This window comes from Engystomops pustulosus, chromosome 8 (genome assembly GCF_040894005.1).
Source record: "Engystomops pustulosus chromosome 8, aEngPut4.maternal, whole genome shotgun sequence".
In the NCBI taxonomy this organism is placed as follows: Eukaryota; Metazoa; Chordata; class Amphibia; order Anura; family Leptodactylidae; genus Engystomops; species Engystomops pustulosus.
Genome location: NC_092418.1, coordinates 71,224,464 through 71,246,609, shown reverse-complemented (window position 1 = coordinate 71,246,609; position 22,146 = coordinate 71,224,464). Strand labels below are relative to the sequence as shown.

Here is a 22,146-nt window from a genome sequence, read left to right as displayed (position 1 = left end):
TCATATTAGAAGTTCAACCAAGAGTCCTCTGTCAAATTGACCACATTCATGATGTTGGTATTTTACCCTGGAAATGCTAGCATAAAACAGCTACTGCTTCATCTATCATGTAGACTTAATGTAGGTTTTGTGTATATGGTCAGGTTTAGTCTCGCAGCAATCTCCTGGCTAGTTTGTCCAGCTATATGCAGGGGAGCTGAAGATGGCTGTCTGATGGCATTAACCATTGTGAAGCTGGTAGTAGTTTCCATTTAAATTTTAGTTTCTTTCCTTAAAATTACACATTAAATAAACACCCTCAATGAGGTTAATATTTGCTGTTCTCCACTTCTTCAGCTTAAAGCGTTGCAATTTTGTCAAAATTTTTGCTATAATTAATGCACATGATGATGCTAAATTTTTTAGTAAACTCAAAGAAATATGCCCCTGTGTTCTCTTCCTCAGTCTCAACTCCTCACAGAGCTGATACACTGCTCACTACAGGACAAAAAGCAGAGAAATGGCACAGAGAAGATTCTTTTCTTAATAGTAAACATTGCAATACACTTCATTATCACCTTCTCTATTCATTTCTAATATAAAACATATTCAAGTTACACAATAACCTTGCCATTTAAGGTCCACTTTCTTTGCCAAATTCAGTACAAAAATAGTAAAAGAGATCTTTTGTTGTTCAGAAGCGCTTTATATCATACATGATCCGTCAAGTTGAAAATTCTCCTTGTAATTGCTCAATCCTTCCCTTTTGTCGCTTATTTCCTTTGGATTACAGTTACCCTTACACATTTGATTAATGCTGGCAAGATCCCACCACCGATGATCCAATGTGTATAAGCAGACCCTCAGGTTGTCCTTGTTAGATCTACTGGATGAAAGCGCCACTTTCCTACCCGTCACTGGTTTGACCCAGAATTCCTGCATGCTGACTGCACCCCTACTACTACTCCTGTTTTGTTTCCATCCTCTCCTTCTGCTTTCTTGTCACTTTAGTCTTTATTTTTTTAGTGGGATAAAATAAATATTTCCTTTTGGGAGGATTCATATTTATAATATGCTGCATGACCTTTTTATATCTATACATGCATATAGAATTGTGGTATTTAAAGGAAACTTTTCAGCCAGTTTCTGTCTTATTCATTGCAGTAAGGCAGAGGGCTGCGGGATTTGTGGCCTCCCCCTTCTCACTCACCGCTTATTATAGTAGTTCTCCCTATGTACAGTACAGTAGAGAAAAAACAGTCAATCACTGGTGGGTGGTCTCTAGGATATCCTGCAACTCAGGAATATTAACAATAAACATTCTGCCTTGCAGTGGGTTACAGCTAATCTGTAGGTTTACATATCAAAAAAACTTGGTCACATAAGTGAATCAATTGTCTCTGGGTCTACTTTTTGATGTGCTCCAAGGGGGCAGCAGAGAAGGTCTGTCAGGACGACTTTAATAAATCCTTTAAAATCAAATGGGATTAGCATATGGCCACTAGCTCATTGGACCCATTCACACTCTCAGAACTGAGAATTTAGACCCTTTACCCATTTCCTTGTCAGATTTGCTGCAGTTCTGCATCCAGTGCAAGTGACTGTATAACTCATTCTTATGATCTTGAAAAGCGGATGAGCGGGGTTATTATCTTCTGGATTTAAGGGGCAGATTTCCACAGTAAATGTCAAAGGGTTAATCCATACGTGGATCTGCTACCCTGAGCGTGTGGTCACATTTGGCACTTGCGTTGCATTTAGAAATGCAATGCAAACCCGTGGGGGCGGGCCACTGCCCGATCGCATATGCGAACAGTAACCAACACCCAGTGTCTTGCGTTGTCCCTACGCAAGACACCAGTTGCTGGTTACTGATCTCACGTGTTTCCATGAAAACCCATAAGCAATCGGGCCTCATGTGCTAATGATGTAGCATTTACTCCTAGCAACTCATTTTCCTCTAAACCCAGAATGTCATTGAATTCATTGATCTCACGCTGACTTTTGTAATATTTAACGTTTACTTAATTGTGAAATCATAGTTAATTTGTTTTATGAAATGCTTAGTAGTATGGACATACAGTGTGTGAACGTTACTAACACTGGCTGATGATCTATTAGACTGTTGCTACTAAATGTTACTTTGCACTTGATTCAGTAATGTGATGTATAGAGCCCCTGGTTGAGAATCACCTTGAGGGCGCTGTCACGCGTCAGCGCTTTGACATGTTTCGTAACGGAATCAAAACCGCGCTGGGGCGGCCGAACGTATTCCATTTCTATGCAAACACATGCGATTGGCAATCAGTTCCCGGTGTCTCGCATTTACAAGATCCCGGGCGCTTATTGCAGATCACATGCGTTTGCATAGAAACACGTATGTGATTGGCCATAGGCTGCCTTGGTGCACTTTGATTCCGTTACAAAACGAAATCAAAGCACTAACGTGTGACACCACCCTTAGGGTGTGAACACGCGTTCGGCTTTTCAGATGCAGTGTTTGATGTCCAAACTAGGAATGGAGTAAAAGTAGGAGGAGGAGCAGCACCTTTCAATTTTGGCACCAACACATTATCATCCACGGCTGCTTTTGGCTCTAAAAAGTGCATCTGAAAAACTGAACATGTGGATGCACCCTCAGGAGCAATGCAGCCATTACTGCTCAATACTGTGTGTAATATAAGCTCATCAGACACCTTCCTGTGCTTCTTGTCAGTGAATCAATCTCTCATTAATATAAAGATCTGTACACTTTTTAACAATTCCCTTTCTTGTTTTCCTTCATTTTAGGGTATCCATCCACTACATTCTACATTTTCTGTCTGGCTTCTAAGTTTTTCTCTACCTTTGTTAACCCCTCTTTAGTTCTCCGAGTTCTCTCTCTAATATTACTCTAACTTTCTGGCTCACAGATAGACCTCCTGTTCTTTTCTGTGGAATGCTTGTCAGACTGGTAAACAAAAGGGACATGAAGCAGCCAGCAATTGCAAGAAATGTGAGGGTGAAAAAAGTGCTAGGTCAGTACGATTTATTGAGCGGTCATATGAAATACTAGTGTGATCCTAAATAAGTTAAAGCTTGATAAGTTTTATGTCACTGATTCTTTGCTAGTGAAAACATAAACCTAAAAATAAAATTAAGAATAACCAAATGCCTCTGCAGCAAGTTTAACACATTATACGGTATGTGTGTGGCTACATCAGCCTGTGTAGAAGTTCCACAATACAAGCTGAACCAAGCAAGAAGACACAGCTGCCTCTGAATGTGGAAATTGCAGAGATTCAGTCTAGATCCTTCAGTCTACAATTAAGTTTTCTGAATGCTGCTGACCACAGGCCTGGCAATTTTATCTTTACTTGGGTCAGTGCATACAGAAGCATAGTCATTTTTAATCATGTCTAAACTTGGAATAGTTGGTTGTAAGGTGCCCCACATTTATCAAAGTGGCTCATCTTTGGACACTTGCGTAAGTTCATTGCACCTAGCGTTTGGCTTACTGTTCACGAAAATGTTGACACAGCTTTAGCAGATCTAAATGTGTAACGAAACCTTTGAAGCTATTTTTTTATTTAAAAAATGAATAGACCAGGTAATAATAGTAAACTTTCGTAATATACTCTATTAAGAAGAGTGGTTTCTAGGGGAATATTCTGCTTTATTCTCCTGTAGTGAGCAGTGTATCTGAAAACCTTCTCGGGTCTGTCCACTTCAGAGCAACAAGGAGGCTAATCATTATTGATTTCCATACTTAGAGAATATTTCCCTTTATGGGCTTGAGGAGAAAAGGGACTGTCTGTTAAGCCTTAGAAACATTAAGAAACAGGAACATATTTTGTTAATAGACTACAAAGTTTACTCTTATCTGCACCGAGGATTTCTGCAATTTTGTCTAAAGTCTTCAGCCTTGCCTATCGCCGTGTAATCCGTGTATGGCTTTGCTTTACTTGGCATCATAAAAATGAAGGCCTGGAATTTGGGCGCACTGGGTGAACCTCATACATAACCCTTGTATATTAATAATAGCACTCTACATAGCTAAAAGTACCTTCATATACCTATTTACGAGAACGTGGTTTACAAGTATACTAAACATAAGGCCCCGTAGATACATACATAAGCATCCAATTCTTGGGAAGGTCTGTGCCCTGAATGTAGAGAAATGTTAAGGGCGCGGCTTTCACTCTGTGCATCTTTGTTTTCCCATGGTGGGTGCTATTGTTTGTAGATGAATGTAAATGAAGATTTCCCTGCATTCATGTCCCATGGTTTATCCAGTAGAAGTAATTGTATCTATCAAAAAACACAAAACAAAAGAGATGAATTGTGACAAGCGGTTTCTTTAGTGTTCTTAAAGAGAACCTGTGACCAGTGACACCCCCTACAAATTACACAGCACCTTTTAAGATGTGTTTATATGTGTTCCACTGATGCCTCTATCCATGGCATTAGATCCGGCATTCTTCTCTGTTCCATTTATGGAGGCAGGGGAGATGCAGTACACAGTCAAGCTAGCCTGCTCTCAATGAAGCTGACATTGCTAACTCAGCTGAAAAGAATTCTTTAGTATGGGGTGAGGATTGGGAGAGAGAGAGACGGTGGCTTTGTGTTTCTGTATCATTAATCACTTCATCAGAAAGGTGGGGGTGAGAGTGATGCTGGCCATGTGAAGAAAAATAAGTCTTGCTCCTCACCCTCCCTCGGGACTTCTCTTTAGTCAGTTAGCAGTGTCGGTGTGGGTGAGGAGGGAGGGGTAGCTGGACCGCAACTCCCCATAACTTGTACCAAAGATATCAATAAAAGTCCTTTTCACAAGAATGGTGGCTCTTACCTCATGATTAGAGGCATCTAAAAGATACCGTGTATAGTTTGGGGGCGGGCAGGGAGACAACTCTGGTGACAGGTTCTTTTTAAAGCCGCCCAGGCTTACATGGTGACAACATCTACTATACAGATTTTCCTGCCTTTGATTTGCTTTGTTGAAGATGAGAGGTCAGAAGGTTAAAAGGACTTAACTCTTTTTTTAGATTTTAATGAATGATCATATGAATGGAACTTGAACTGCAGCTCCTGGGTCCAACCACAACCCAGAAAACAGAGCAGGCTTGCTGGCTTTACTCTGTTTGTTGGATCCTATGTGTACAGATATTTATAATTGTGATCTATCCTATGATATATTATATCCTAGGTATTTGGTAGGTGCGCAGTTGTTTGGTTTGTCTTACAATTATCTTTTCTCTCTGTCATCAGCTTTAACCATAAAAAGCTGCACTTAACAAATCACAGCCCCTCCCCTCTTTTATGGGTCTTTGCTGTAGCAGATTTCCGTTTAAATACTACAGCAGTTACTCATAGGGATAATAATAATTCTTTATTTATATAGCGCACACAGATTACGCAGCGCTGCACAAAGCATGTCAAATTGGTGGGACTGTGTTCCATGACGAGATGTTACACACCAGTGTTCCAATGTGCTCTGAATCCAGCTACAATCTTGGACAATAAAATAATTCTTCACAGTCCTCTTAATGCAGCTATAACCTCTTTCCAATGTAATTGTGGTTATCTTACTTTTACTGATAAGGCCCATTGATCCGTAGATCTCCTTAAAAGGTCTGTTTAACATTGTCCATATCTTTTGAGACTCTGTAAGTTCATCTGTACCACAGACTTAAATGTTATAAATCAAAAGTTATGCAATTTTAGACTAGTTTGAACATAACAAAACCAATGAACCATATGTGTGCCTGGCATGTCATAGCTCTATGTGTGGTTTTTGTGATGTCATGTACACAATAAACTATGATGTTCTTATTGATCTCATATTTGCAGAACAAATCCAAATAATTTTTTTAGTTTTAAGAGGACCGTTCTCCTTTCATTCTCATTTTCTACTCTCTAGCCTCCAATGTGAAGTTTGTTTTAGGCTGTGTTCACATTACAATCACAATCTCATTACATTTTTAAATGCAATACAGCGGCTGAGGAGTGGAGATTTGCCTAATTACATTGCTATCAAAATTAGCATTTACCAATGTTGTGATGTTAGCGCATGCATTAACATTTGTATTAACGTTTTGTATCAATTTTGGCAACGCAAATGTTAACAGCAATGTAATTGGGCAAATCTCCTAATCTCAGCTGTAGTAATGCGTTTCCAAACGCAATGTAGAACGGAGCCTCAGCTTAATGTTAGGCTGTGGGTGGTCTAGGCACAAGCATATTGTGTGGGAAAAGTGTGGGCTAAACTTGTTTTTAACTCATGTTTATACTTTATTAGAAGCACTGCCATTTAAATATTTTTATGTATATTAATAATTCAGATCAATATATATATTTGGGCACATTTATCATACACTGGCATTAAATGGCTCTTGATAAATCCGGATGGTCAGCCACAATGTGCAGGCGCTTGACAGGAGCGACCTGTGCTGACCCACTACATGGCCCGGCACCGCCCCGTCCCCGGCGGTTTCAGGCATACAAGCCATGATATATATCCCCCCATTACCCGCTAAACTGCATTTATCCAACTTCAGTGGGGAGCATACAGTCTCAACAGTTTTACAGCACATGACAACAAGACCTTTGTCTCAGCTTTGTTCACATCTTTACTGTTAAGTATTGCTAATACCTGCTGGGACATTTCTATAACATTACTAGCAATCTGCTAACCACTTATAGTAGATGCCCTTACAGATTTTTTCCAATTTAAAATCCATGTTCCAACTTTCAGTTTGAACTCAATGGGACAGACCCTGAATGCTGAGTGGAATGTGAAATGAAACCCCTGTAATCTACCATCAAAATCCGTCATTATAAACCAGGGACATTCACTCATAGATCCAGGCACTGTGACTGTGGTAATCTTCTTATATTTGGTATTCATGGCCTCCTTTCTCCCAAAAATCAACTTTTAAAATGATGCTAATTACACGAAGGGTTCCTCAGGCGGTTCCCAGAGCCCCTCCATGCAGCAGCTTCGCAGACTGTTAGAATGACCAGACTGTGTCTCCCCCTGTACTTCCTGCTGCTGCTAGATCAGACTGGCAGAGGGAGGAGTGAGAGCGCTCAGGTTGGGGAGACACCTTCTGTTCATTGTAACGGCTTGGAATCTGCAGCACTGTGGAGCTCTGGTGGCAATCATTAGCAAGAAAAAACCCAACACTCAGGCTACATTCACACGACCGTATGATTTCTCCAGTCCCGTATTTACGGGCCGTATATACGTGACGTTTTTCATCCGTATGCAGCGCGTATGTAACCCGTATTTTATACGTCCCCATAGACTTACAGGGCATACGGAACTCAAATACGGGAGTAAATAGAACATGCTCTATATTTTAATACTGCCAGTATACGGTACGGTACGGTACGGAACGGTGTTAACAATGGCAAGGTCTTTTTCATACGTCCGTGTGAATGTAGCCTCAGAGTTTTCTTACAATAATATGATTCTCTACATAACAATAGTCCGCCTTAATCGGACTACCCTTAAGGAAGGGTGAGGATAGAAAGAAACAAGACAGGAGACAGGAGAAAGAAAAAAAAAATACTATTCAGAACCAAAACACCATATCTTTTTCCGTTTCTCCTCATACCCTCCCCTCTCGGCCATCAGTTTCTAATAGTTTTTACATCTCTGCATTTCTGCCAGAAATTCTTCCAAGGATGGAGCCACCAGGCTGCCCCGCTTACGTGCTATAAACAACCTGGCTAAGAAAAGGATTTTATGAATAATAAACTTTTTCCCCCATTCTCCTTTTCTCCGTTCATAAAGACTAAAAAGTCCAACATGGGGAAAATCCGCATTTTCCGGTAGGCATCTCTGACACCTAGAGTTTGCCTTAAGTTTCATCTTAAATAAACCATAGGGAGAATAATATAATTGATGAGCAAAATTAAACTGTGCCATTCTACCTGACAAGACAACCTGATACCCCTATAGCCCCTTTCCTAGTCTTCACTAGACATAGCCCCAACTTGATTATGCCATTTTTTCTTAGAAGGATGTACTACCCCTTTTGTAAACCCATAAAGTATATATTTATACACTTGAGAGATCACCTTATTCAGTGCAGTAATACTAATCAAAAATTCTATACCTACATTTGTGCACAAAGTAAATCTACATTTCTCAACAACTGAATTGTAGGTGTTTTGAATACATGTAAACCCTCCAAATCGGGTAGAAAAATCATTAAAGTCACATAACTGTGAATTACAAAGAATTTGAGAGAAATGACCCCCTTTTTTATCTAGTACACACGGGCAGATTTATCAAGCAGTCGGAAAGTCAGAATATTTCTAATTGCCCATGGCAACCAATCACAGCTCCCCTTTAAAATATTCATGAGCACTGATAAAATGAAAGCTGAACTGTGATTGGTTGCCATGGGCAACAAGAAATAGTGTGACTTTCAGACAGCTTGATAAATGTGCCCCACTATCTTTAATGGATCTAAATTCACCAAATGAAAGTTTTTCCATAGTGGGGAGTACCGAAAAATACCATGAATACCCCTAATTTTTTTTATATGCCCCCCCCCAACTTCTCTCCAGCAAACCTGCCATGTGAATTGTCCTATAATTATTAAACTCTGACTCTCCACTTTCCAGCAAAGAAAAAATAGAGTCCCTACTACCCTCCATTAATTCAATCATTCTACCAAAAGCACTGCAATGTCTCCTTGTAACTAAAAAAGCCAGTTGTGCAGCCACAACTTATTTCCCCCCCCCCCCTCCCCACATCCCCAACCCCTAATGCAATCTGCTTCTCGGATCATAATAGCCAAAGGCTCCACAAATAGGGCAAAGAGAAGGGGGGAGAGGGGATATCCCTATTGGGTACCCCTATACAAATGAAAGGGCTCAGAATACAGACCATTTACACACATTCTAGCTATAGGAGAAGAATACATTATCTTTACCCATCTAATCAATACACTACCGAGCCCAAATCTCCCCAGGACCTTCCAAAGGTAACACCACTCCACCCTGTCAAATGGTTTAACTGTGTCTAAAGACAGGATGGAGCGGCCAGCCTACTCCCCAACTGTATATCTGAAAGCAACCTGTGAAGATTAAGCCCCCATACCCTTTGACGAAATGAATCTGTTGTGGTCCAGAGGACGATGACGGGATCACCTTTTTAAGCCTGGAAGAGAGGAGCTTTGCTAGGATTTTGATGTTGGTGTTCATTAAAGAGATGTGTCTATAAGATTTCATTTTTATCCTTTTTCAGAATCGGTACTATAGGGGCCTCCGCCGTTGACCCCTGCACGGCACCTGCGGAGAAGGCAGCCGCATAAACTGCCTCGAGTATGGGGGACAATAGGCAAAGGGCAAACCAACTAATCCAGGGGTTGAATCAATCGGTGAACCTCTAATAGCCTCTGCGGCCCCTATAGGACTATTCAAGGGTGACAAGTGTCTCCTTAAAAAAAAAAAATAATACAGTGAAGGATCAAAAACTTGTGTGCATATCATTTTGACAGGTGTACATTACGAGCTTACTAGTCTTAGGAAAATGATTTTTTGAGTCCTCCCTTCCAGTGTGACCCATATAGATGTGGGTAATGCTTTAAAAAAAAAAAAAAAAAAAAAAAAAGCCTATCCATGGGCAAAGTGTATGTACATTCTTATTTACAAAAGTCTTTTTTAAGGAAGGTGAGTGTAAAGGTGTAGCCTATCCCCTAGATGGCTATCATGTTTCTCCAAAAATTAGGTATGGTTTTTTGCTCCATAAAGTGGGTTAGGACATCAGGGGATGTTTCATTTTATCAGTGAACAAAAATCCATAGGATTTATTCAAATATCTTCCACTTTTGGAACATAATCATATCTCCTCCAAACCCAGAAATATATTTTGAATTTCATGTGAATCATTAGCTCCATGAGTAGCTGGTTGTAACACATTGAAGGCAGCATGGAGGAGTAAGCAGCCGGGAGGTGCAGCCATACACCTAGAAAAACTGTACTGGTGTCACTTTAAATAGGAACTTCCACTAATGATTGGGGGACACTGTTATGCTTTCCATAAACCGTGAATGGAGCAGCAGGACACATGCTCATCCTACAGCTCCACCCATTTGGATATGATCCCCATTCTTGTGATCGGTGGGGGTCACAGCCATTGGGCCCTTACCTTATTTTAACTTAAATACTTGCTACAAACCCTATTGGGGAAATGTATTAGGACTTGTACGCCATTTTTTCTTTAGTAAAACAATTGTATCACATTTGGTGAAACCTCCTGTGATGACAATAGCAGCTTGAATAATGAAGAATATTAGTTGAAGGGATGTTAAATTATTGTTCAGTTCAATAGAAAACAAGTATTTCATGTTGTATTATTTATGTTAAAAGATCTTTGATTATTTTCATGGACAAAGGTAGCCAATAAGTCTGGTGGTAGCAAAATCTGCTCTGAATAGTGATAAGTAGACAGTTCTCTAGGTCAAGGCTCTACCCCAACTCTTACCAATTACTATATTTATTTCATAGCTCTGGCATTTTATACAATGCTAGTAAAATTTAGTACACGCTTGCTGTATTCCTGTATTATTAGCACATAACCGGACTGCATGTGGAAATGGTTGTCTCAGCCGAAGAAGGCGAGGTGTGGAAGGTGCCTTCATCAGGACCATGCTTAGTGTGGTATGGTCAATAGGTTACCACATACTGTAGTAGGTCCATCCGGATCATTGCTGTTACTGTAATGTAATTGATAGTTTATTTTTGTAACCATAAAATATTTTTGTACTTTGACTCTTGGATATAAAGGAGGGTGAATGTATTATACGCCACAGCATTGTGCATCTGCATATGATGTAAACCCAGCCTCCTGATGTATCTGGTGGGCGACTGCACTGGTGGATTTTAACTTAAACTTCACCACAAAATGAGGTTATAGCCCAGCACGGCTCACTTCATGCCCTCTTTGTATGAAGGTGGTGTAATGGTGGATCACAAGGAATTTAGAGTATTTTAAAGCTTATACCCCAGAAAACACATCTACTGTGTTTATGCAACGGATTCGCTGTAAACTTTATAGAGTGGTAATTCTGCTTTGCCAGAAACCGGCTGAAATAGATTTTTGTTTTTTGAGTCACTATTTTATGTCCCATTTTTCCTGCGACAGAAGGGAGGAGCTCATCCTGTGCTTTGCAGAGCTTGAATTCGGCACCTGGAATCTGCAGCAATATGGAGGCAACTGATTATCTGATTACCTAGAATTCTTAGTGGATCATGTATGGCCTTTAAGACACTGTACTCCTGTAAATGTGGCCTGCAAAGGCAATCTCCATGTGGAGTGTCATTCATCTTCCTGACAGACAGGCAAATCGTATAAGTAGGGTTCACTTTGGATCCCTCAGAAAACATGGCTGCCTCCTGGGCCTCTGCTTACTAAAGGATCTGGTGGCCTGCTTTAAGGACTGTATAGCAGAGTGATGTGATTTTATTAAAAAGTGTCATGTTGTTCATTTTCCTCCTTACAAATGTCAGAAACTGAATTTGTTTGATAATAATTTTTGCTTGGTTCACTTATCCCTTGCTTATTGCTGCAGTAGAATTCAATAACTGAAAGGGGGTTAGATGTCTGTTTTGAATTGTACCTTGTAGAGAACATAATGCTATTAAAGGGAACCTGTCACCAGGAATATCATTTTTATCTGGCGACAGGTTCCAATCGTCTGTGCTATGCCGATTTTGAAAATGCCTTTGTAACCATTCTGAATCATTTCAGTACTTAATAATAGTTTATTTTACATTACCTGGTTCCCTGCCAGCAGCATGTGGCAATTCCCAGGGATGGGGAGCCGCGGCCGCCTTTGTGTGCCTGTGATATTCTTCTCTCCTACACACACATGCAGATCTCTCACCCTTCCCTATTTCCTGTTATGTGCGTTGTGCAGACACAGGAGCCAGGTGGATGGTGTGAAGAGGAAGAAAGCGTGAGCTGTTCACCCCCCCCCCTTCCCTTCCCAGGACCCACAACGTGCTGCTGGCAGAGAGCCAGATAATGTAAAATAAACTAATCTACACTGCTGAAAGGATTCGGAATGCTGACAGACATTTTTAAAATCAGCATAGCACAGGCGATTGGAACCTGTCACTAGCCAAGATGACATTCCTGGTCACAGGTTCCCTTTAAGATAAAGCACCCCAAACCAACAATTCATCATCATGTAGAATAAAGCCGTCTGCTGCAAATCCTCTGTGGTATAACAGCATATATTCTGCTTAGTGTTGTCAGGGATTACAACAAATATCTGCTGCTTTCTAATGATGGCTCCATGTGGTCAGTGTATAATTACTTGTCTTACTGCTGTGCGATACCTCTGACTTGTATACGCTGAATACAATTACATATGGGTTGAGTATTACTTACTAATAGCATATCCTTTCCTCACAGTATCACACGCTCCTCCACCCCCTTCCATACTACAGGTAACTCCACAGTTACCTCTGATGGGATTTGTGGCCAGAGTGCAGGAAAACAGTAAGTTTTTGTGACTAGTACACCCAATACATAAAGAGGACCTGTCATGGTTACTTGTGACACTAAACCACGCACAGTGTGAATTGGTGGTTTAGTGTCCCAAATCACCCTTTACCAAGTCCCCCTCCATGGCTGCTATTAAAAAAAAAAAACTGCACCCTTTATACTTGCCTAGATATCGGTCCAATGAGGTGCATCAGACCCATATAGTGTGCTCCCTTGCTTGTGCAGTACATCCCGGGTTCATTGCGCAAGTGCCGTAACGCAGAAGTGCAGTACACTGGCTTCACTGCTGGAGGGAGCACTGAATCAAAGCAAGTATATGTGTTTTTAGTTTAATAGCTGGGACTTGGCAAAGGGCGATTTGAGACACTAAACCACCGGTCTATAAAATTACATTTTCTTTTTAATTTAAAAGTTTTTACATACAGATCTGTAGAAACTTCTATGAAGAGGCTGTAATTTCCATATGTTATTTTTGCATAATTTGGGCCCATGCTTTTATCAAATTAGTTTCTGAGACTCCGCCTCCACCACCTCCTGCAGAAGAGCCCGTATTTGATGAATCTCCGCCACCCCCACCCCCACCAGAAGACTATGAAGAGGAGGAAGCTGCTGTAGTAGAGTACAGTGACCCATATGCTGAAGAAGACCCACCTTGGGCGCCGAGGACCTACTTAGAGAAGGGTATGTGAAAATATTATGGACCTCAACACTTATACTATGCTGTATACCGGGCTGCTTACATGTGTTTTTTTAAGCCCTAGTAGCATTTATTTCCCTGTGAATTGCTTGAGATTTGTGATCTGCGTTGCCGTTCCACAAAAACTTTTGGACATGGCTTAATAATCACTTTGATTTATACACGTTATCTTAGACCACCAATTCAGACTTCTTAGTATCTTAGTGTATAAGGCTGGAAAAGACACAAGTCCATAAAGTCCAAGCTTAAAGAATTAAACAAATGTTTTTTTTCCCCCATAATCCTTGATATTATTGCTCACCAGAAAGTCACCCTGGCCCCCCTTGAACATGTACATAGAGTCGGCCATAACAACCTCCTGCGGCAGAGAGTTCCACAGTCTCACTGCTCGTACAGTAAAGAACCTTTGTTTATGTTGATGGCAGAACCGCCTCTCCTCTAGGCGTAGAGGATGCCCCCTTGTCCTGGTCACAGGCCTAGGTATAAAAAGATCTTTGGAGAGATCCTTGTACTGCCCGTTCAGGTATTTGTACATTGTAATGAGGTCTCGCCTCAGTCGTCTTTTTTCTAAACTGAATAACCCCAAGTTTAGTCATCTGTCATTGGTTGCCCTCCTCTGTACCCATTCCAGTTCTACAATGCCCTTTTTTTACACTGGTGCCCAAAACTGTACACAATATTCCATGTGTGGTCTGACCAGGGATTTGTATATAGTAAATGTGCTGAAAACCCCAAACTCGGCTTATACTCGAGTCAAAAAAATAAATACCCCTGCATATCTTCTGTGCGATCTGTCCGCCAGCTGCAGCAGGCTATATACACTGGGGCAGGGTCTGGCAGGCTATATACACTGGGGCAGGGGCTGGCTGGCTATATACTGGGAAGGCTGTGACCAATGCATTTCCCACCCTCAGCTTATACTCGAGTCAATAGGCTTTCCCTGTATTTTGTGTTAAAATTAGGGGCCTCGGCTTATACTCGAGTATATACGGTATGTCTTTATCATGAGAATCTATTCCTGTTTAAAACGTAATTGTTTCTTTTTGTTTCAACTATTTCTCTGCCCACTCCTCCAGCTTCCACAAATCCCTCTGTAATGCTAAAATATCGACCTTAGTATTAATTATATTACAAAGCTTAGTATAATCTGCAAATATTGAAACTTTACTGTGTAATGGCCAAAGGTCATTAAAAAAATATTAAAAAGAAGAGGGCCCACCCCTGTGGCACTCCACTGGTAACGTTAACCCAATCTGAGAATGTGCCATTAACGACCCTCTGTTTTCTTTCACTAAGACAATTGCTTACCTAGCAGTCTCATTTTATGTTCCAACCTTTTATGCGGAACTGTATCAAATACCTTGGAAAAGTCCTCCTCATAGATGCCAATCGGATTAGTCTGGACCGATCCCTGATAAACCCATGCTGATGCTAGGTTATAAGGGTATGTACAGTGAGATACTCCAGGATAGCATCTCTAACAAACTCCTTAAATATTTTCCCCACAATAGAAGTTAGACTCACAGGATCACTTTTTCATCCTTTTTTGTATATTGGCACCACACTTGTTATGTTCCAGTCCTGTGGATCAGAACCAGTTTTCAAGGAATCTATAAATAATAAAATAAATGCTCCGTCTATCACAGAACATAATTCATGCAGTGCCTGTGATGTATACTGTCTGGGCCTGGTGATTTGTCTAGTTTAGAGGCTGTGAGGTGGCGACATACCTCTTCCTGGGTTAAACTGTTGACATTTCAAAGTGAATTAACATTATTCTTCATCATGTCTCACCGTGGCTATATGGCAATATTCGGTAGATTGGCCCTTTCCTATCTCCATCCACCTTGACTCCCAGGTTATTCCTCAGAGTGTCCAAACTCTCCATTTTGTAGTTTCTTACTATTTATATACTTGAAAAATAATTTTTTTTTTCTCTCCTTGGCAATCATTTTTGTCTGTATTTTTTCTGCCTGTATGTTTTCTTTACAGAATGCATTTTTTCTCTCTAATCCTGTAACGACTCATCGCTACCTTCACATCTTAGCACTATAAATGTCTTTAGTCCTTCAAAATATAAATTCAACTCACTCAAGTGATACAATATATTTTCTGTTTTTTCTTTTCCCTAGTTGTGGCAATTTATGATTATACAAAAGATAAAGAAGATGAGCTCTCATTTCAGGAAGGAGCCATCATCTATGTCATTAAGAAGAACGACGATGGCTGGTACGAAGGAGTCATGAATGGGGTGACGGGGCTTTTTCCGGGCAACTATGTGGAGTCAATCATGCACTATTCTGAATGATGACCCATTGACAAACTCAACCCTGAGAAGAACCATGAGGCTTCCCAGGCTTCCATGAGCCCCAGGGGGGGCACTTACTAAACTGAAGAGGATCATTGTCATTTTGTTTTGCTTTTTGTTTCTGACCATTAAAAGAAATAGTGATACAAGTTGCTTGATCCGATGTGATCTTCCTGCTGCTCCAGAGCAGTTCTGGCTAATTGACTTGCGTATTTGGACTCATGACTCAAGAATGGTCTATGACATTTATGAGCTCAACTTCACCCTTATTCTACACAAAATTATGGTCACATATATGTATCTAGAGAGTCAAGAGATTTGATTTATGCCAGTGTTAAATACGTAGTGTATCAATTCTTAAAATGTTTTAGGTTGTACAAAGAGAGGGGAGTTAAAGTACCTTATAAGCGTCTGATTATCATATATATAAATATATAGGCCTCAGCTGTAGTGGTGGATGCTCAGATCACTTGTGTTTACCTTCAGAACACCAAAGAGAACTTTCTACAGCAGAAAGGCAAGGAGAAGAACGCTGTTCTGTCATATTGAACGTGGATTTTACGTTAATTCTTTTGAAACCTAGGTTTTTAAATGAGTAGCTATTTATTCTAGATGGAGTAACCCAAAGACATCCAGCCATTTATACCAATGACCCACACAACCTAAGGAAACCCTTATAACCTATGTGTAAAACTGCAAAACTACCCAAAAATTTGGTAAAGTTCGTATAATCTAGCATACATTTGTGCCAGTTTCAGAAGTATTCAAGATTGTAACTCATCTAGAAAAGTAACTTTTTACTTAATGCCTTGTTTATACAGTAGATTTGGTTAGTATTTAGCATTAAAAAGTAAGGACTGGATCCTAAATGGTATTCTAAAATACTGACCCAATCTGCAGTATGTGTGTGTGACTTTATGGTAGAATGAAACTGAAACAGAACCGCTGTGGCTTGTCCCTAATGTGGGTATTGTAGTTATTCGTCTGTGCTTTCTTGTAGGATTACAGACACAGGCATTTTTTTGTGTCCTGTGGCCTTAAATGAGTCTAGCCTTACAGACACTGAGCAGATGGCTACAATTCTTCTGACTTTCCTATATACAGTTCTGTTTAGCTGAACCTGAATGTTTTCCTGACATAATCTGCCACGGTAGTTACACCGGCTATCTCCTGATAACAAAAGGATCCAGGCATGCTCATATCCATCAGTATGGAGAGTAGGTAGATCACCATACACATTACATGGACAGTTGAAATTTTGAATGTTTTTGGCCATGACCTCCTGGTTTCACCTTCTGTTTGGTGGCTGTGGCGCTCCTTGTATTGTATAAGAGACTGTGTGCTTTTGTTCTTGTTGTTTCTGGTGATTGCAGTATTTCTATCCAGACCCGCAGCTAGATCAGCAGTGTAAGGCCTCATTCACATGGCCCCCATTGACGTCTATGACACCAGGTGTGCCCTCCGCTCATCTTTCAATGGAAGGGGGAGGAGTGCTTACCCACCTCCTTCTTCCCCCGGCCCTGTGCTTGCCCTGGATCTGGTCCAAGTGACCACACGGCCATATGAATAAGGCCTAATGGTGGTGATGTAGGGCAGGAATCCAGCTATGATGTATGTGCAATGTGGAGTGCAGTATTAGGAGGGCAGTCACCCCCTATTGTAAGTGACGACATGATCTATGAGCACCACCTGGCTGCTGCTATTTACTCGTGCACATTTACATGCACTGATAACAAGGTGTATAGGGCTGCAGGAAGAGAAATTTCTTATTTGGAAGGCTTTTGATCTTAAACAGAGATAAAGGAGGATGCAGATTGGATTAAGGGGCTGTATGTGTGGAGAAATATAAGAAAAAGTAACTTGCCCCTTCAGTTCTTCCAGTCTTATTGGGCCTGTAGTGATTTCACTGGGCCTGTGACTTTTGAGACAATTTGTGGACAGGTATTCCTCAACAGTCAATGTTTAAGTCAAGTTATTGGCCCAGACATGTTGTGCATAATGTAGGTGACGTCATCACCTCAGCCCCAACCAGATTGGGAGCACCAAGGAATAGATGGTCCGTGCTTCATCTCTTCTAGAGGGGTAAGTGTAACTAAGTAAACTCAAAATTTAGGCTTTGGCCATATACATGCTTCTTCATCCTTCTGAAAGGCGCAGCTGCTACCATTGTTGTTTTACTGTCCCTTACTAGGTCAGGTAAGGCCATGAGCTGCCATGAGAGCTGCTCTGCTGTGTGAGTCTTTCTAGTAGTAAGCAGTACCCTGGTGCAGGATACCAGTGATGGTGAGGGTTGGATAAAGTTAAGCTCTAAATTTACCTCCGGTTGATGCCTGTCTGGATACAGGTTGCAGTAAGTCTTTACATTGAATGTTTCCACCACAATTGCTGAGGCTTGGTTATCTGCACCCGAAAACTTGGGGTGTTCTAGCCATACTGTAACATTTTTATACTAGCACATAGCCCCATTAATTTGAATGAGGATATTTCCCGCCACAGCCTGTACGAGGCAGGAGGCCGCGCCACAATAGATGTGCGTTCTATTTTTTGAACTGATTTGTGGCATGAGCTGCTCAGATTCCTGTGGTGTGGAGCGCTTACCACCTTCTCTTCTCCACTAGGTCAGTGCTACAGCCGAATACGGCCTAGTTAAGCACACGTCTTGTGGAAGGAGCCTAACGGGAAACTATGGAGCAATACACAATGTGAAAATATAGAAAACATATGAACATAGTGTAATGGCTGCCCTTATCTTTTTCACGGGAGTATAGAGAGAGTCTCCGTAGGAACAAGTTCCCCATTCCCGGATTCTATCCATCCTCAGATCTGGAAGCATAAACATAGATTCCTTTTAAGCCATAACATTAGTGGAGGCTGCAGACACCCAAGAGAGAACTATGTAGCGTGCTACCCAAATACATTTGTCTCTAAGTCATGTGGAACATTGTGACTGTGTACATAGCTGTGACTACTCTAAAGGAAAATTCAGACACATAATAAGGCGGTTTGGGCCTAAAATCTACTTTACCAAATCCCAGAGTAGAAGTAACCAACAGCAATTTCACCAGTACAACATAAACTTGCATACTCTGCCAGGTGTGCATGTTTAATGGGGGGGCAAGTCTTCATCCAACATGCCTGATCCTTTTCACCCTCATCACAGCTGGGAGGCCACATGATGCCCCATGTATACATTCTCTACAGATAAACAGACTATAGATTGCCAAACTAGAACTGTTTTAGTAACCTGTAACTTTAGGAAAAGTTATAGATATAGGTCTAATCCCATCCAATCATACAACCACGGTGCCTAAATTTATTCTTGTGTGGCCTATTTCTTGTAGGTGCCTTTGTAACTAACCTAAAAGTCAGTCAAATACTACAATGTGTAAAGAAAAACACAGAGTGATGGACATAGAAGTAACAAAGCTGCATTAAACCTAAGCCTCTAACTGCAATGTGAATAGAGGCTTAGGCTACGTTCACATTGTTTAAATGTTGCTCTCTATAGGAACAGTGCAAGTTACCCCAGATACAACAGGGAGACTATTCTGAACCTGAAAAAAGAGGTTTGTCCATACAAGATCCAATCTTTATGTAGGACCATATTATGCTTATGAGGATCACTTCTCTTATGTATCTGTAGCCTATAGCTTTACATGTTCGGAAGATGTTTTAGCCTGCTGGTTTTTCCTTTCCCAAAATGTACGGAGAAACCCACATATTCATTATATACAGTACTTGGAAATCAATCAGCATAAATACAATCCAGTGATGATGGCTGTGAACAGGTTGGGATTATACAAGAACATCATGGTATATATTGTAGGTGTAGCTGGAACACATACAATAATGGCTAAAATGATTGGAGGACAAGGCTCAAACTATGCCAGCCAAGAATATTGGACTTGAATGTATTGTAGACCATATATATTGTGTACAGCTATGTAGTTTCCTTATATCATACCATAGGACACTTATGTATGACTACTTTGAGTTTCCGTGCTTAGGTTTGTAGTACGGTAAAATGGTCCGTCATGAATACACCACTAAGGTAGGTGCCCACAAGCCTTCATTTGTTCATGTATATGTTCTATTCATTGTCACATTCTATTTTTGGGGGATCATTTTACACTGAAATGCATTAAGCTAGTTCCCTGGGGTCGTGTGACTCGGCTCAGCATCACTTCATAGCTGTGATGTGACAAAGCTTTCCAGAGTGCTAGAGACACCTAGTGGTTGAGTTGTAGATTACTACTATTAAATTCTGAATAGCCACACCAATTGTATGATTGCATAGCATCACTGCATACACACATATATAATCTTCTGAGAGCCACTGTATGTATTGGATGTGATGCTGGAAGAGTTACTTGGTTTGAGGTACAGAGAAGCCTGGCAGCTAGAAGCTTTGCAGGTGGTTATTAAGCTGACAGAGAAACCTGGCCTATTTCTAAAGTCAATTAATTGCTGGTATTACACCATAGGAACAATAAGGGTGGAAGTGGCTGATAACTGTAATAGAATAGACAGAAGCATTTCACCTCTGACGCGATAATGCTATGCTGAGCAGCACTGGATCTTGGGGTTTTATTTCATTTTCTTTTTCCTGGTGTTCCTCCACATGACTGGCATGATACTTCTCCTCCCAATATGAATGGAACAGTTAGGAGACCAGTTTGCTACAAAGATTTGGTCAACTGTTTTGCCACAATTTCTGTTTATTATGTGCCAATAAAACTTCTCCAAAGTGACATGGAGAACCGTTTCCCCCTCACTCTTTGAATGAATATTGCTGTGTATTAAGAGCTCCTGTTACAAGTCCTAAATAAATCAAGTATTAAAGCACAGTTTGCTGTATTGCGTGTATTTGGGATTTGTGTTCCATTACCTAAGCAGGTACTGGCAGTAGGCCCCATAACCTTTACACAAAAATACGTTTTGGAAATCTTCTGTACCTTGGTAAGCCCCCCAAGGGTCCAGGCAGTAATAGACTTTCCAGGGTCCGCAGAATTGCCGGCCACCCGCGCCTCCATCTCTTGTATAAACATGAGCTTTTGCAGCCATTCAACTGCTCTTGGGCACTGCAGGGTAGGGGCATCTTATGGGAGAATAGGAAGGACCTGCTCCTTGTAGGTCATGACACTCAATTATTCACTCTCCAACGCTTCTACAAACCTGGCCTACCCGGGAATGAGTCCTCTAGCAGGATGCAGTACTGTCCGGAGACTACGTAGGTCTAAACAGGCCCTCAAACTCTGTGGGGGACGAGACCAAATTTTTTTGCACTAGGGTCGGCCCTCACAAGTTAGGCCAGTTGCTGATATTCAAGCCAGGATACAGTTATGGTGGGGTTAAAGATCCTCAAGGAGTCCAAAGAAGGAAATAATGTGTCACTGACCCATTCTAATGTCATTGTCCGCCTCCCAGCAAAGGGACCTGCCATTCCCAGGAGGAAACGATGGATTGTTAAACAATGGAGTGAGGCTGCCCAAATATCAGTAAAGGAGGAATGTGGGGGACGTATTGGGAGAGTCTGGAACAGACCGAGAAATCGAGGATGTTGATGCGTCCAAACCATGTCAGGTTATTGCTGCACTAATGGGCCAGGTCCTGACATTGCAGTCCAGGAGGGTTTTGTAGTTCATGCTGTATAATAGGGATTAAAATTCCAGCTGATCTGTCCCTAAGTACCAAATATGGGATTGGTGCCACTTAAAAGGGAATTGAGACGCCAGGTGTGCTAACTTAGTGTCAGGCAGGGCTTTGGATTTCGTGAAGTTGACTTTGAAGTTACTGAGGTGGCTAAACCTGGTGCACTCCGCTAAGAAAGATGGTAAGGAGTCTCAGGGCCCGGGACACATACAGAAGAAGGTTGTTAGCATACATTGCGGTTTTAAAAATGTTTGAAGCCAACTTGTAGACCGTGCACACTAAGGTTGCTGTAGAGAGCAGTTGCCAAGTGTTCCATAACCAGCAGAGGCAATAGAAACAGGACTTGACACCTACTGCCTACTAATAGAAAACCAGTCCAATAGGGTCACGTTGGTATGCACTTGGACTGTGGAATCAGAGTACAGGGCTTTAACCATACCAGGGAACCTGGAGCCTAAGCCAGGGTTGTTTTGGCTGATTTGTCTTTGGAGACCAGCAACAAGGTTCTTTTTGGTGTCGTCCCAGGCCTCCCTCCTGTGTAGGAATCCTACATGGTTGCTGTGGATTATCGAAGAAAGGACTAACCTTGGGCAAATAATGAGAACTTTTGATAACTTAAAATCCACATTAATCCCCAGGGTGTTGAACAAGGTGAAGAGTCCCAGGCTGACAGATTTGGAGACGAAAGGGGAAGCCCCAGGTGTAAGGTATGTTGCATTGTTGCAGAAGCTCCAATAATGGTTGAAGGGACCTCAGCTTCTGCAGAGCCATCTCTGGGAGGAGCTGAATATTGCTACCTCAGAACAGTATTTGACCCTAATCCTGACCTCTGAAAATGATGTGTGGCATCCAGATGGTTAGGCTCCACTGACTCTGGAAATCCCTGCACCAGATGTTGTTCCTCATCTCTCTGTTCCCAGCATTGTCTATCATGTCAGCTAAGTATTGGAGCTGCGGGGAATGAATTGCAAGGGTATTCTCATAGCATTTGAGCCTGTCAGT

The 22,146-nt window shown here is 41.3% G+C and overlaps 1 protein-coding gene across 28 annotated transcripts in view; it reads left to right on the top strand.

The window, feature by feature from the left end:
- Positions 1–20,352, top strand: part of ABI2 (abl interactor 2) — a 64,702-nt gene extending 44,350 nt beyond the window's left edge. For 14 of the 28 annotated variants that reach the window (XM_072121115.1, XM_072121117.1, XM_072121114.1 and 11 more), the window contains 4 exons: positions 2,892–2,996; positions 12,395–12,481; positions 12,995–13,168; positions 15,317–20,352. In XM_072121115.1, coding sequence (XP_071977216.1) covers positions 2,892–2,996; positions 12,395–12,481; positions 12,995–13,168; positions 15,317–15,492 — 542 coding nt within the window. In that variant the 3' untranslated portion in view covers positions 15,493–20,352. The remainder of the gene's footprint in view (positions 1–2,891; positions 2,997–12,394; positions 12,482–12,994; positions 13,169–15,316) is intronic. The other 14 variants (XM_072121124.1, XM_072121126.1, XM_072121123.1 and 11 more) reach the window with 1 other exon arrangement.
- The last annotated feature ends 1,794 nt before the right edge of the window (positions 20,353–22,146 follow it).